Genomic DNA, 15746 nt, shown 5'->3' on the forward strand with positions numbered 1-15746 from the left:
ACTTTGGATTTCAAGGAAAACATAAAATTTAACCAAGACATAAAGGAAAGTTCCACCAACCTTGGGTCTTCCACCACCAATCTTCTACCAAGAATGATTGGATAAATGAAATGAGATAAAAGTCAACAAAGCTTTTCTTCAAATTTTCATTGAAAATGCTAACCAACACATTACAAATGAAGATCCACCCTTTTACATAAGAGGCATGGATAACAATGATATAATATTTCCCACAAAAGTCAACTAAAAATGACATGAATTAAGCTAAGTCATTCATTCTAAACTAAGCCCATATATAGTAATTAACTAAAGACAAAAGTTAATTGCTTTTTCCTTAACTTTAGGAATGATTTTTTCTAACTAAAACAACCAAATTCTAATTTAGTTCTAATGTAACTAAAAACCAATTTTGGGCTCTTTGGGCTTCTCAAAATAATGCTTGGACGTTTGGGCCATTGATGGACTTCTAAAGTCACACTTTTGGATCAATCAAAGCAAGCTATTCATTTGGACCTTGGGTGGATGTAATAAGACTATACCCAAAAGTGGTTTTGGGCCAAAATTGAAGGTGCAATGCTTCCTTTGGCTTGGGATTTGCTAGAACTTCATTGTTCTTGGCTTCAAAGGTTGCATGAAGACTTGAGGATGACTTGGAACCCAAAAATGATAATGGAGCCGTGTATACATCAATGAGATATCTCGGTACCGCATAAAGAGAAAGTGAAATTAATTTGGTATGTGATGTTAACGTGAGGGACACTGGAGACAAGTGTTCGAATTTGGTGAAAATGGACATATAATGCATATAAAATGGATGCCCTCCAATATAATGACGTAAGAGGCACCAAAGATGGGTGTCTAGTCGGGTGCATCAGGGACGCGTGTGACGGTGAGACTCCATTGAGAATTTCTATATGAAATATCAAATTTATTAAAAAGGCTTACCAAGTTTTACAACTTATATATTTATTTTGGGGGGTTGCAGGTAGGAAAAACAACAGGATAGACGAGAAGACAAGTAGATTAACATGTTGAATTGTTCTTTTGGTTATAATTATTTTATTTCTATTCCGTTCATTTTCACAATAATTTACTTTATGAAATTCATGCATTTCGAAACTATCAGTTTATTTATAATCACTGAATTTTACTTTGAGACATTTTGGCACACTCATTGTATTTTAATAAATATTATGTGATGATTTCTCATAAGCATCAAATTATATTTTATGGTTATCATTATCATCTCTTTAAAAAAAAAATTATTTCTGAAATGGAATATTACAAAAAATCTTCCCATTCATGGCAAAAATCATTGTTTCAATAAACAAACCAACCAAAAGATTATCTAGGAAAAAAAATATTTCAATATCTAACAACCAATTCAAACTAAAAAAACCACCTATAAACTAATCAAAATTCTAAAGTTAAGACCTAAATTGTGTATACTAAGAGAAAATCCATATTTTCTGGTAATAATTACAGTTTCTACACTTAAATCACACCCTAAGTTAACAATAAACAATTTCCATCAACTAAGACCTGAGTTCAAACTCAAAAACATGATATTGAAACTGAATTTTACATATTCGAATGAAAATAGAAATAATGACAAAAAATGAAGGTAACCCAAGAACTCATTTTAGAGATGATTTTAATGGAGCAAATGAACAAAAAATAGAAAAGCTTGAGTCAAAATAGTCAAAAAGTTGGAGAATGGGTAAGAGAGGTAGGAGAGGTAGACGTTTGAAATGGAAAAAGAATATTGCAACCATTTATATATATAAAAGCAATTGTGGCAAAACTTATTTTTCTTAGGTACATCTGTAAAATGGATTAAAAGTTGATTAAATCTTTTTTGGATGATTAAAAATGATTATTTTAATTAATTTTTCAAAGTAAAAAAATAAAAAAAATAATTATATCATTTAAATTTATATATTCAAATAAACAAACAAAAACCTATTAAGTTTAATATCTCTAGTTCTGTTAACGTCATTCAGCGGCTTTCAACACAAATCGCAAATTCTTGTGAATAAAAATTTCGGATCCAAAATTTTCATACGGCAAGACTGAACTACTTTTGTAACAGGTGCTGCTTCTCGGTGTTGTTTTCTGCTACTCTTACTTTCTCTCCACTCTGGTCCGATCAAGATTTCCAACAGGTAATTTGCTTGGTTTTTTCAGTTATTTTTTAATCAGCATCGCAATTCGTCATAACTGTTAATTAGAAGTTTGAGCCGGGTGAAAATTGATCAACGTCAGGGTTTGTTTGTCTGAGATTTTGAAGAAGATGAATCAAGAAGCATATACGATAGAAGTAACAGGGCTGTCACCCAAGGCTACAGAGAAAGATTTGTACGAATTTTTCTCTTTCTCTGGTGCAATCGACCATGTTGAAATCGTCAGGTACCTACTGTCTTTCAACGAAATTCTAGATCCTTATCCTTTCCTATTTCTCTATTTTCATTTTATCATTTTTGCTTCGACATTGGTGTCGTGATCTTTTGCAAATTCCGAGTTTGTTTTTTGATTTATGCATTTTTGAAACTAATATGTGATTGGCTTTTTAACTGAGATATTGCTATAGCCATACTGATACATAAAAAGGAGCGGGAAACTGAGTTAAGAGAATTGAAGAAATGCTGCATTTTAGTTGATAAGTTGGAGACAATAAGATGTTGTTTTGCGTAGTCAGTATAAAAAATAGTACTTAGATGGGCAAGGAAGCGAGAGAATTTGTGTGATGCGTGGGTGATTATGTTCTGGCACAACGGGATGTAAACGAAAATGTCACAATGTTATTGTTGGAAATTTCTTCTCTCTCAAATTCTCTTTCTTATCTCTCTCTAGAATTCTCTCATTTTTTATTAAGTTTATGTTAATTTCTTCTCTCAATGCATCTTCACATTTGAATCTCTGTCATTGGTATTAGAGCCAATGGTTCTCGACCATGGCAGAGGGAATCAAAACTTACGAATTGCGATGTGAAATGTTGTAGATGGTTTTACAAATGTTTTTAGTCTAAAACGTGGCAACAAGAATTGTTGAAAGAATCAATGGATGACATTAAGAAATTAATTGGAAGACTAAGTCTTCAACATACAAAAGTTATTATCTAGGCAAAAATGGTAGATCACATAAAAGGAAATGGTCCAAGAGGTGATATGGAGTCTAAGCTTCCATGGGTGCATGCCACCAAATTGGAATATTGTTGCTTTAATGGGGATGATTTTGATAACAAGATCGTCAGGGCCAAGTACTTATTCAAGGTTGATGGAACTCCAATGAAAAATTGAGTTTAAATTGTGGCTCTACACCTTGATAGGAAGGCAATATAGTGGCATCAAGGGCTTATTAGGTCAAGGGGTGATGCATCGGTTTCATTGAGGAGTATGTTCAATCCATGGAAGCTCATTTTGGAAGCCATGCTATGATGACCCCTTATCGGATCTACGAAACTTGAGACAAGTAATTTCTAGCAATATTTAGATGAGTTTGATGAACTATATCCTAAGGTAGACATTTGTGAGGATCAAACACTTGGCGTATTCCTCTCAGGATTTGTAGATACATTGCAAATTCCTATAAAAATGTTAAAGCCAAAACACTTGTGGAGGCTTACTCTCTTGCCAAGTTGCAAGAAATAACACTAGCTGCTTTTAGAGAACATCCTAAACCTATCAAAAACTCCAAATCTACACAATTCCTATAATAGTTATGGCTCTAATGTAGTCAGTAACACCTGCCCGCCAAATACAAAACCAAATACTCAACTTGGACTCTCGCCTACACCCAATTTGCCTAGGTTACGTCCTTCATCCTCAAAATACTAGGGTTGGGACTAGAAAGACTTTTCATGAAAAAGGGCCAAGAGGCTTTGTTTATAGTGTGATGAGAAGTGTACCTTAGGTCATAGATGCAAAAAGAAACAAGCATGTGTTTTGCAACTGCAAATGAACAATGGGGAAGTAGAAGAAGTAGTCGGGTATTAGAGGAAGAATTAGATGAGCATAACTTGATTCAATTACATTTCCATGCCTTGCAATAGTTAGTAGGCTTTAGAATTATTAGGTTAATTGGGATGCATTGGAAGAGGAGATTGTATATCTTTGTGGATTTGGGTAGCATTCATAGCTTCTTGAGTGAACAAATTGGTCACAAGTTGGGATGCTATTTAAAACCAGTAGAAAGGATTAAGGTTATAGTAGTCAATGGTTTGGATTTACAATGCAAGTTCATTTGTGAGAAATTAGGATGGAGATTGCAAGGGCAAACCATCTTTGCTAATGCTTATACCTTATACTTGGATAACTATGATTTAATACTAGGGGACATCTTATGGAATTTGAAAAATTGAGGATGTTATTTGTTAGAGTAGGTGTTGTAAAGTTAATTGTGATACCTATGTAAACGATTGTAATCATAATTTTAATTAATGACATTATTCCTTATCGTAAAATCTTTTTTTTTAAAGTAGATAAATGTCCTTAGAATGGTAAAAAGTGACAAAGGGATCATTGCGTGTCAACTGATCGTGAGAATTCTATGATCATATTAGGTGACTGTTCTAAAAACATCTGTAGTTCCAATATTGACCTAATTGAGGGCATAGGTTATATGGTTAAGACCATCATAGTGTTGAATGATTTCACCGAAAGGTGATGACATATCTCACATGCCAAAGTTGTTCGAAGACAGCTTGATATAACACATAGGTATATGTTGTGTAGATGTGTCCATTGGACTGACCTACTAAAAAGATTTCATATAGATAGTTACACCAGTATCTGTAGAAAATATCCTTTAATAAATGGTGGTACATATGATCCTTCGTTTTGAGGTTACTAAACCGTCTTGCAAAAGAATCAATATGGTTTAACACTAAACGAACGTCGTCCTTTAGAAAAGATTGTCAAAACAGTAGTGATTTATCATACTGAGAGATGTACAAAGGCTAGTGGATCGATAATCACTCTTGGGTGCAGGAGTTAATATCTTTGCTAGACCTACTTATGGACATCAACGATTATTTAAATCTGTGGTCACAGTAGAATTGAGTCATTGTATAGTTCAATATCGTGCGATTTGATACAAATGTTAGTTAATGCATATTGAAGGTCCCTTGAGGTAAACACTAATTTTGTGCTTGAATCTCGAAGAGATATCGTATGATGAAATGATCGGATTGTATGGTAACTATATTGTTGATAGGTAAAAGTCAATCGTTGATACTTCGACAGTTGGATGGCCATGAGGCCTTATTAGAGGTCAATTTTTGTTTATGTATGGATGACTATTATTTGTAGATTTGATATGAATATATGACTATCAACTTGATGGAAAGCTAATGGGTCACACACAATAAGGTTAGATCAAGTTTTAGAGTTATTGGATTATTTGGGATGAATCGGGTTTGATATCCAGATTGTTGATTTCGAGTCTTGTGAAATTATGGACTCAAAACTTGATCTAGTTAGATTGTCAAGTCCTGTATAGTCTAGCATAATTTGGTTAAATTTGTCCCTTCAATAAAACTTGCACATTTTGGGAAATATAGATTGTTATGTTCATACATGTTCAAACCCCTTGTTCAGTTGATGATATATATGTGGCCTTTACAATGGGTCCTTTCTTTTGTTAGTTTGGTTGCTCTCAAATGTGAATATATGTTTATTTCTTAATTGTTTAATTTTTGGGGCTCCTATATTACAGTACAAAGATTGGTGTATGACATCTATGGTAAGATCTGATGTTTAATAAATCTTGGCCACTTGGTTGTAGCATTGTAATGCTTAATGTCGTTTGACCAAGTCTCTAAGGAGAGTTTTTACATGTGCTGCTGCCAGGTTCATTATACCTTTATAATTTGGTAAAGAGCCTGTTAAATAGCTTATACTGTTAATAGTTAATGTCTTGTTGTACATAGTATTCTACCATACGTTATTATATATTATAGTCCATTGTTTCTGATACGGGATTATATTTTGTGGGACATACAGATCTGGTGATTTTGCATGTTCTGCGTATGTGACTTTCAAAGATGCCTATTCTCAAGAAACTGCTGTCTTACTCAGTGTGAGTATTAATTAAACTCTTTACCTGGAAAACAAGCTCATTGAATAAAAATGTTATTAAGTTTCTTGTTAGTATTATATTGAGTTGCTTTACTACATGCCTTAATTCAGAGATTGAATTGTGATGAACTGACTTAGCAAGCAAATATTTTGGGGCCTAGGTTAATTTTTGCAATAGGTTTAAAATACATATAGACTATGAATTAATTATGAGTTTAGCACAGTTGATGTGTAACCGTAACAAAAAATTCCACTATAGAGATGATTATAGCAGCAGCAACATGTTGATTAAATTGTTACATTTCATAAATGACATCTCTCTTGTTTTCTTCTATAATAGAACTGATATGCAGTATTTATTCTTGTAAATGACACTTATCATGTCAACAGGAAAAATAATTATAATAATTATACTTAGTTGCAACACTTTTTCACAACTTCAATTTGAAATTTTGGCATAGCATCATGTTAAGTTTTGTCCATGCCTATGTGGACTGTGCAACGTTTTTTCCTTGCTGAAAAATGTGGCTCTTATTGACGATCTTAGTATGGTAAGTACTTGAGTATTTGCTTTTGGCCTCTTTATGCTCAGGACTATTATATGTAAGTAAAATGAAGAGTTCTTGAGTTTTCTGATTGCACTTCTTCCATGATGATTGTCTAATAACTAGTTTTTGCTTTCATTCTCCTTAATCTTTTTCCTCTGTAGGGTGCCACTATCTTGGATCAACGTGTATGCATAACGTGCTGGGGTCAGTACAAAGATGAGTTTGATTTTTGGAACAGACCTTCTCGGGGGTTGGACGATGAAACAGAATCAATGGTATGCATAATAATTTTTTTTTGCTTTATTTGTCTTTCAGTGTTGATCGTGTAATGATCCTTTCTGGCGATTATAATTAGTATTATTAATCAACCTCCTAATAACCATTCTGATTGTTTCATAGCAGAGGCAAGCCCCACAGAGAAGCCCATTTGTTTCTGATGCTGGAGAAGCAGCTGCAATGGCTCAGGAAGTTGTGAAGTCTATGCTGGCGAAGGGATATGTTCTGGGGAAAGATGCTCTAAGCCAGGCAAAAGCCTTTGATGAGTCTCATCAAGTTTCAGCAACTGCTGCTGCTAAATTTTCTGAGCTGAATCAGAAAATGGGTCTCACTGATAAGATTGGTGCTGGTGTGGAAGCCGTTAAATCTGTGGATGAAAAGTATCACATCTCAGATACCACCAGAGCAGCAGTCTCAGCCACTGGAAGAGCTGCAGCAGCTGCTGCAGTAACTGTGGTCAACAGTAGCTATTTCTCTAAGGGAGCACTGTGGGTGTCAGATGCTCTAAGTCGAGCAGCTAAAGCAGCAGCTGACTTGGGTAGTCGTAACGTTAACCAATGATAACAAAAAGTCCTTAATGAACACCGCCTTTCATTGTGTGTATATCAATACCTTCAAATCCTGTTAGTAGATGGTTTTATGCCTTAGGGAAGGTGGAAATAGTCCTATATAAACTTGTTACAATGAGTGTGGATTATATGTTTTTTTAGGTTTAAGTTGTGTATATAATAAGCCGTTGAAATTTTTTCTCCTGCCCTGTTGAATTTGCCGTCTGTTAAAAATTTATATTTTGAATTAGTCTCTATGATTCCTTTTAACAGATAAGTTTCTGTAGTTTTGCTGATGTTGATTGTTTCACAGTTCTTTAACGATGATTTACCATTCGTTGGGTATACTTTGAATTGCCAAGGCAGGAAAAAAGTCATCATACACGAAATTGCAAGAAGGTAAAGAGATTCAAATCTTCCAGCTGAAGAAAGTTTACTCTTTCCTGTTCGGTCCATCACGGTGTCAGCGAGTGTCGGTGAGCGAAATTATTAAAACTCGATTAGACTTTGTTTATTGCTTATAAACGGTTCTGATTTAGATTCTATTTGGCAACTGGCAACCGAACGCTTTACGTCCGATTTACTTCATCTTAGATATGAAAAAATTTAAAATTTAAAATCAAAGTAAACGTGAGCACGGTTGGACCCACTATGGTCCAAATCCAAATGTAAGGCAATGGTTCAGTATTGCAGTTGCGACGAATTACAACCGACTGAGAACAGAAGTCGTCTCATCAGTTTACCACTCACCGGGCTAATCCCAAATATGATGTCGCTCATTTCATCTCTTCTCTAATTCTCTAACCCTGCAAAATACAATCAAATCTGCAGTCAATATTAAATAATACATATATTAGTTTGTTTATATGCAATTAACTTGAATATGAAATACTTGATTAAACCGAGACTGAACGAGTAATGGCGGATTCGGTGTCGTTTAAGTTTCCATACAGGAACCTTAAGAAGGAGGCAGAAGTGGAGATGGTCGGAGCAGATGATCTTCATCTCCGTCGGATCGACTTGACTTCTAATCCATCTTCTCATGTAACGATTTCCAATGGAAACTCCGATTTTGTTGTCAGATCCAAACAATGTAGCTTGTTTACTCTTATTCTCAGTTGTACGGTTGCTGCCGGTGTTCAGTTCGGTTGGGCCTTGCAACTTTCTTTATTAACTCCTTATATTCAGGTTTGCTTTCTCTTTTTTTTTTTTTCTATTGGATATGGCGCCGATGTTTATTAGTGTAGAAATTTGCATGTTTTTATTAGAATGTAAGGATTTCTAGGGGTGAGGATAAAGGGAAATATGATTATGAAAGCATGGTAATTGATACATTATTTAGTTATCTTCGTTGTTTGTGTACTTTTAATCTGGCTGTCTGAATCAGTTTTGATACTCCATTTAGATTATGTTTTGGTTTGTACGTTTTCTTGTTGCTTAACCATTCTCCTTATTGTTGATTGATACAGACACTTGGAATAGAGCATGCCTTTTCTTCATTCATTTGGCTCTGTGGCCCCATTACAGGCCTTGTGGTAGGTCATTGCTATCATTTTAACTTCATTTCTTTTCATCCTTATATTCTTCTCACAATTGTTTGACTGTGTATTCAGACTCTCTACGGAGATGAGTTTAGTGATTACAGTTTGCTATTGGATGCCTTGTGTATTAAAGCCTATTCTAGTTTGTGGCATGTAATATTGGAATTTCAGTTGGGCATGAAGATGATCTGCTCATTTATACCTGTTCGAATGAATAAATTTCTTTCTCACTTCTATTGGTTCATGTCTGAACTGAATTTTTGACCTTTAAAGTTGGTAGAAGCTAAGCTACATGTATATCAGGTTGCCCACCACCACTGCCAACAAATCTCGGGGGTTACTTCTTCCACATATCCATGAGTGTGGCTGACTTTTGGCCTTGTCTGTTTTGTACGTTACAGTTCTTTTTACTCCTACTTGTCATTTGTCCCCTGTGCCCCTTCTTCTAGTTGAGCTATAAAATTGAAATATTATTCTGTGTTATCATATTTGTGCCTTATTTGAAGATGGACAGATTTTTCATTTCTGCTCAGCATGTGTATGTTACCTGGGGAATTTATAGTTTTTAACAAAATGAATCTGGTTACTTGATGAAAAGGCACTTTTTAGTTTGGTATCCTTGTTGTTTAAGTTTTGGTTCATGTCCAGTGTATTGGTCCTGGTCGGAGCTGCTGCTGCTGCTGCCTTGCTTTAGTTTTTATTATGTTTGTACATGTGATGGTGCAGTATTCTTGTAGATTGTTCTAAATAAGAAAGTTGTGCAGGTCTCCTGCCAAATATATTCTGATTGAAATTTGGTTTTGTCTCAGTTATTTTCTTTTCCATATTTAGGTTCAACCTTGTGTTGGTATTTGGAGTGATAAATGCACTTCAAAGTATGGAAGGAGGCGACCATATATTCTTGCAGGATCTCTCATGATTTCAGTTGCTGTAAGCTTTGATGAATTTCTCTCTCTCTCTCTCTTTTTTTTTTTTTAGTTTAATATGCTATTCTATATTTTATTTCAGCTAAATGAAGTCTTGGAATTTAGGTGATAATAATAGGGTTTTCAGCAGACATTGGTTATATATTTGGTGATACAAAGGAGGATTGCAGGTCTATTCTTATATTGATTCCTTGTCATTCCACAAATATTAATATAAATTGAAAAGTGACTGGTTCATCCATGCAAATGCAGAGTATTCAATGGAACTCGCACAAGAGCTGCTTTTGTATTTGTTATTGGGTTCTGGATGCTGGATCTTGCTAACAATACGGTGCAGGTAAGCTTGACTTCATAATTGCTCTTATGATTCTGTTCTGCATGAAAATGAACTCCATTAGCTGTCATCTATATCCGAACAAACAATGAGACTTTTTTTTCTTCTGTAGGGACCAGCTCGTGCTCTTCTGGCTGACCTATCAGGTGAATTTCTGTACTTTATTAAGTCAAAGTAGTAATTTCATGGCCTTTAAATGTTTAGGATTACCTAGAAGATTTTGTTATTAGATAACAAAATGATGTGCTAGTTTGTTGTTGGAAATCATTGTAATGCCTTAGGTCCTGATCAACGCAATTCAGCTAATGCTATATTCTGCTCATGGATGGCTGTTGGAAACATCTTAGGATTTTCTGCTGGTGCTAGTGGAGATTGGCACAGGTGAAACTTGTTGAAACAATTTCTTGGTTAAGTAACATCTGTGGATTAGCAATCTTCTTGCTGCTTAAATTCTTCTTAGTTCATCTTATATGCTCAGTTTATTAATTTATTAGTTTGTTTCTCATAATTAATTTTTTAACCTCAAAGAAACTTCATGTTCCGCTCTTGATGTTTGGGTGATTAATCTTTCATAATTCTCCCCGAGCAGATGGTTTCCTTTCCTAACAAGTAGAGCTTGTTGTGCGGCTTGTGGAAATCTCAAAGCAGCATTTCTTGTGGCAGTGGTGAGTTATTATACATATAAATTCTATGTTTTGTAGAACAATTCAAGTTTCTTGGGCAAAATTCTTTACTGACCATTGTCTGTGCACTTAATGTGTTGCACATTAGCTTGTGTTATGATTTTCATCTCTTTTACATGAAATGCTCTATTACATTTTATTTTGATGTAGACTGATGTGATTAATGTAAAGTAGGTTTGCTGGAAATTTTAAACTTAAAATTGAAGCCTGGATAATTGGGTGTTTTATTTAAACTGACTGTTGAGAAATTGTCAGATTTTTATACTATCGTGTAGTGTATAATTGTATATTGCATACAGTGATGAGTCTATTGAGCAATTGTAAAGATTTTTACTGTCTCGAATATTGGCTATTAAAACTTCTCGTTGTGTAATTGTATGTTGCTCACTATTAGGATTGGGACACTTGTCACCAATCCATTGATAGTTTTATTATAAAAAGGGTGCCTAGGTTTTCAATTGGGGGAGGAGAGGAAAAAAATATTAGGGTTTTTAGGTTTTAAGGGCAACCGCCTATGGTTGATTTTGGGGGGTCTCCGACACTAGAATTTTTCTACATGAACCTTTATGTTTTCTTATGCACCTTAGGTCCTATTACTCACACTGATGAGAGAATATGCTGATTCTTTAATGATTCAGTGGAATTGATAACCTGTAGATAAAAATCTAGGAGATAGTTTGAATTCACAAATGATAAATTCCTGAATCCATGAGAAATAATAATGAATCCATGAGAGAATGTAGAACCCATGATGAAATTGTTCTACAAGTAGCTGTTTTGAAATTACATTAGAAGCCATGAGTAATGTGCTGTAAAACGAACCTATTTATAGTATACCGTTTTTAATATGACTAGAATAAGGCAAGGTATATATATCTTGATAAAACATGAAAACAGATACGACCCAAAGTTAAAGTAAACTAAACAAAAGTAGAACTTACTAATCAAAATACAAAGCCAACTTAACAATGAAAAATGATCATTAGAATAGAAATTGTCCTATACAATCTAAAGTCTCAGTTAACTAATAACGGACAATAAAGCTCTTAGCCTCATATTTTCGTTCTGCGCTTTAATATCTGATACAGCGCTTGCAGTTATATTTGCTGCTATCTAATGAGGTTCTGGTTGATGAAAAAAGAAACTGTGTATATGTACACCATATTTTCTTATTTTTTCATACATCTTTTTATTTCCTTTGAGTTGTTTTTTATCTTCATTTGCTGTTGAATGAAAAGTCCTGCCAATTGCAGTTATTGTAATGGGAGATTCTTGTGTTTTCTGTGCACATATATGATAGTGTTTTCAAGTATGACAGTGTATGTGTATCGCTTTCATCTGCATTTTGTGTTATTTTCACTTGATCTAAAAATTTGCTGTGCCTGTCTGCAGGTCTTCTTGACTCTATGTACTCTTGTGACTATATATTTTGCTGATGAAGTTTCACTTGCTGTAAATCAGCCCAATAATTTATCAGATTCTGCTCCTTTTTTGGATGATCCTCATGAAAATGGCCTTGACCTTTCCAAATCAAAACCTGATGTATCTATTGCTTCCAGTTTCAATGGCAACAATGGAGACAGTGTCCATGAACGTGATGTAGACCAAGAGCATGTCAACACTAAAGTCGAGGATCAAAATGAAAGTTATAATGATGGGCCTGGAGCTGTATTAGTCAATTTGTTAACCAGTTTAAGGCATTTACCCCCTGCAATGTATGCGGTGCTTATTGTTATGGCCCTTAGTTGGGTATGTGCTTTAGTAATAATGCTCTCTCTTTTGCCAAACATATGTTAATTTATAGTTTATCAATTACAAGAGGGTAAAATATTACCTAGACCCCCCGAGTTTTCCATAATATCCTCACTCCCTGCTGTTAGTGATTCCAGGAGTCCAGGTTATAATTTTAGAAAAATTTCTAAATTCTCATGGGGTGAGTTTGATATTTAGAATAAACCACAAGAGATGTTTATGTTATGGTGACATTAAGTAGTCCACAGGTGATCTAGTTAATATTTATCCACAGTGTGATGCCTCATTGTATGGTTATTGTTTAAGTTCTCTCGTTTTCTTTCTTTTCTTTTTTTTTTTAAAGAATAATAATAATAATTTTCCCCTTTCTCTTTCTCATTGTGATCTTGTTTATATATGTAGTTGTCCTGGTTCCCCTTCTTTCTTTTTGACACAGATTGGATGGGGAGAGAGGTTTATCATGGGAATCCAAAAGGAAAGTCTTCTGAAGTGAAGTTATATGATCAAGGTGTCAGAGAAGGTGCATTCGGTTTGCTATTGAATTCAGTAAGAACTCAAAATTTAGCACCAGCAATTTGACTTTCCTAGACTGTCATATTAATGTCAAATTATTTGAGTATATTGAGGCTGAAGGGAGTTGGATTATATGTATAAGCTGTTTTCTTTTTCCTTACATTTGTTAATCTATAGCTCTTAATTTTTATTTTTATTTTTTTGCATAGGTTATTCTTGGCATTAGTTCTTTCCTTATTCAACCTATGTGTCGGCGAATGGGTGCAAGGCTTGTCTGGGCAATGAGCAATTTCATTGTGTTTGCTTGCATGGCAGGAACAGCTATCATTAGCTTGATATCTGTCAGGGCGTACTCTCAGGGGATTGAACATGTAATTGGAGGCAATGGATCGATCCGAATAGCATCGTTGGTCTTATTTGCTCTTCTTGGTTTTCCCCTTGCTGTATGTATCAGTCCTGTTTGTGTATCTCTGTTAGCAGCCATTCTCTTTTCATATGCATAATCATTTTGTCTTGCAGATTACTTATAGTGTCCCCTTTTCGATCACTGCACAGTTGACTGCAGATTCTGGTGGTGGGCAAGGTATGTATGACATTATTTTTATGTCATATCTCTTTCTGCTTGATATTGTTGCCATATTTACACAGCTAATTCTGTCAAACTCAAATGTTTGAGCAGGATTGGCAATAGGAGTTCTGAATCTTGCAATTGTTGTTCCACAGGTAAAGGAATATATTCTTCGTCTTTTGTATTCTGGTTCTGAGGTTGTCTCTTTCTGTTTACCTTCACAGAATTTAGATATTTCTTTAGATCAGCAATCCAATTTAACATTTTGCACTTATGATAATTTGGTATGATAGTGATTTTTTCTTTGGCAAAATACTTTAAATATCAATAAAAAAAATGAGAAGAATTTAACAATTTATTTTAATCTTTAGGGCTAATTTTCTGTATTGGTCGAATAATCGACTTTCTAGTTTCCAAGATATTATATGATATGAATATTACTGAACAAAAACCATCTTTCATCAGCGTACTGAAAAGATTAAATTTGTGTGTTTTTATAGCTCATTAATAATTTTGTCATTCTGTTATTCAGTAACAACTGATTTAACATATATTGTTGGTATTTTAGATGGTTGTGTCACTTGGTGCGGGTCCATGGGATGCTCTTTTCGGTGGAGGAAATATACCTGCCTTTGTTTTGGCATCCTTGTGTGCCCTTGCTGCTGGTGTTGTTGCTACTCTAAAGCTTCCAGATCTTTCCAGAAGTTCTTTCGAGTCATCTGGGTTTCATATTGGTTAATAACATTACTGTCGTCAATGAAGAAGCATTCAGTCTGTATATGATTATCAGAAACCACAAGCGGAGCGCCTGCTCAATGATTTTCTTCAGGACCCATCGCTAGATATGGATGTTCAAACATCATCCTTTCCCACTTGTTACCTGCTGGAATTCAATGCCTCTGAGATTATGAGTATGTTTAATTTTCACATAGAAACGATGACGGGTTATGTTAAAGTTTGAATTCATTATTTTTTTGGCTCCATTTGTGGGCACCTGTACCTTATGTAGAGTGTAAATGATCACATTAATGTTGAAAAGCTCTCACATGTATATCATAATCATAATATACGTAAATATCTGAATGTATTAACTTTGTGTTCTTCTCTACACATTTATGTACCATTCTGGATTTCGAATGATCACACAATTATTTTTTATTGAAACTTGTATGATGGAGATGATTTTGATGATGTTCGCCTTGTTTGGCTTACCTGCCTGGCTCTATGCTTTTTTATAATAGCTGATTTTAAAGTGGGGAATTTCCCTAAAAGTGGGTGACTAAGGTGAGGATGCTCTAGCATCTTATTTTGGCATTCTTGAATTTTATATATTCAATAAACATAATATGCATCTTTAAATGTACAGGAGTTATGGGGGTTTTATTTAATGTTTTAAAAATCGGACTATCTGGTGTAACTGACTCAATTAGGAATTATCTTATGGTTCGGTCTGGTTTTTATTAAAAACTAGTTTGATATAAAACTTAGTCAAATCTGATTAAAATCAACAAAATTGAGTTTGACCAAGTTTTGTTGCCCTCTCCTATAATTTTAATTTTAATTTTATTTTTTGAGTTTATTTTTTATGTTTTATTGAATTGAAATTTATAATTCAAAGAAGCAAATATATTTTTTTGTTATTAATAATAGTATACATTTGTTTCTAATGAATTTCATATAGTTTGCATTTAAAACATGTGTTAAATGTTAATAAATTTATTATAAATTAATAATATATTGAATCGGTTGAACCGTGAACTAGTGAGATAACAAGTTTGATCACTGCTTTGGTTTTAAAAACATTGGGTTTATTAGGTGCAAAGTGTTTGGTGATGGCATTCCACCTAGTTGAGAAACATCATTTTCAACAGTATTAATTGAATAGTGTGGCAGTTCTAGTTTATTGGGCTAGGGTAAAAGTCGAATGCATACATCACAAATTGTGGGTACTTATAAGAAATTTTAAAAAATGACTAAAAT

The 15746-nt window shown here is 34.2% G+C and overlaps 2 protein-coding genes across 3 annotated transcripts; both read left to right on the forward strand.

Annotated features, from left to right (window-relative positions):
• The first annotated feature begins 1958 nt into the window (after window positions 1-1958).
• LOC123216547 (binding partner of ACD11 1) lies at window positions 1959-7699 on the forward strand. Of its 2 annotated transcripts, none has more exons than XM_044636988.1 (5): window positions 1959-2165; window positions 2266-2409; window positions 6003-6078; window positions 6787-6900; window positions 7025-7699. In XM_044636988.1, exons 2-5 carry the CDS (start codon window positions 2294-2296, stop codon window positions 7460-7462), a joined length of 744 nt encoding a protein of 247 aa, XP_044492923.1. In that variant the 5' UTR covers window positions 1959-2165; window positions 2266-2293; the 3' UTR covers window positions 7463-7699. The 2 variants fall into 2 exon arrangements, with proteins under 2 accessions (XP_044492923.1, XP_044492924.1); XM_044636989.1 differs by having other exon boundaries at window positions 1962-2165; window positions 7028-7699.
• A 289-nt stretch (window positions 7700-7988) lies between these two features.
• Window positions 7989-14874, forward strand: LOC123216546 (sucrose transport protein SUC3-like). Its single transcript, XM_044636987.1, has 14 exons — window positions 7989-8637; window positions 8919-8984; window positions 9822-9920; window positions 10022-10086; window positions 10169-10253; window positions 10363-10396; window positions 10532-10631; window positions 10840-10915; window positions 12326-12682; window positions 13088-13231; window positions 13408-13641; window positions 13718-13781; window positions 13878-13921; window positions 14335-14874. The coding sequence occupies exons 1-14, from the start codon at window positions 8368-8370 to the stop codon at window positions 14503-14505; spliced, it is 1809 nt and encodes a 602-aa protein (XP_044492922.1). The 5' UTR covers window positions 7989-8367; the 3' UTR covers window positions 14506-14874.
• Window positions 14875-15746: the final 872 nt, after the last annotated feature.

The sequence above is a fragment of the Mangifera indica genome, chromosome 5 (genome assembly GCF_011075055.1).
Source record: "Mangifera indica cultivar Alphonso chromosome 5, CATAS_Mindica_2.1, whole genome shotgun sequence".
NCBI lineage: Eukaryota > Viridiplantae > Streptophyta > Magnoliopsida > Sapindales > Anacardiaceae > Mangifera > Mangifera indica.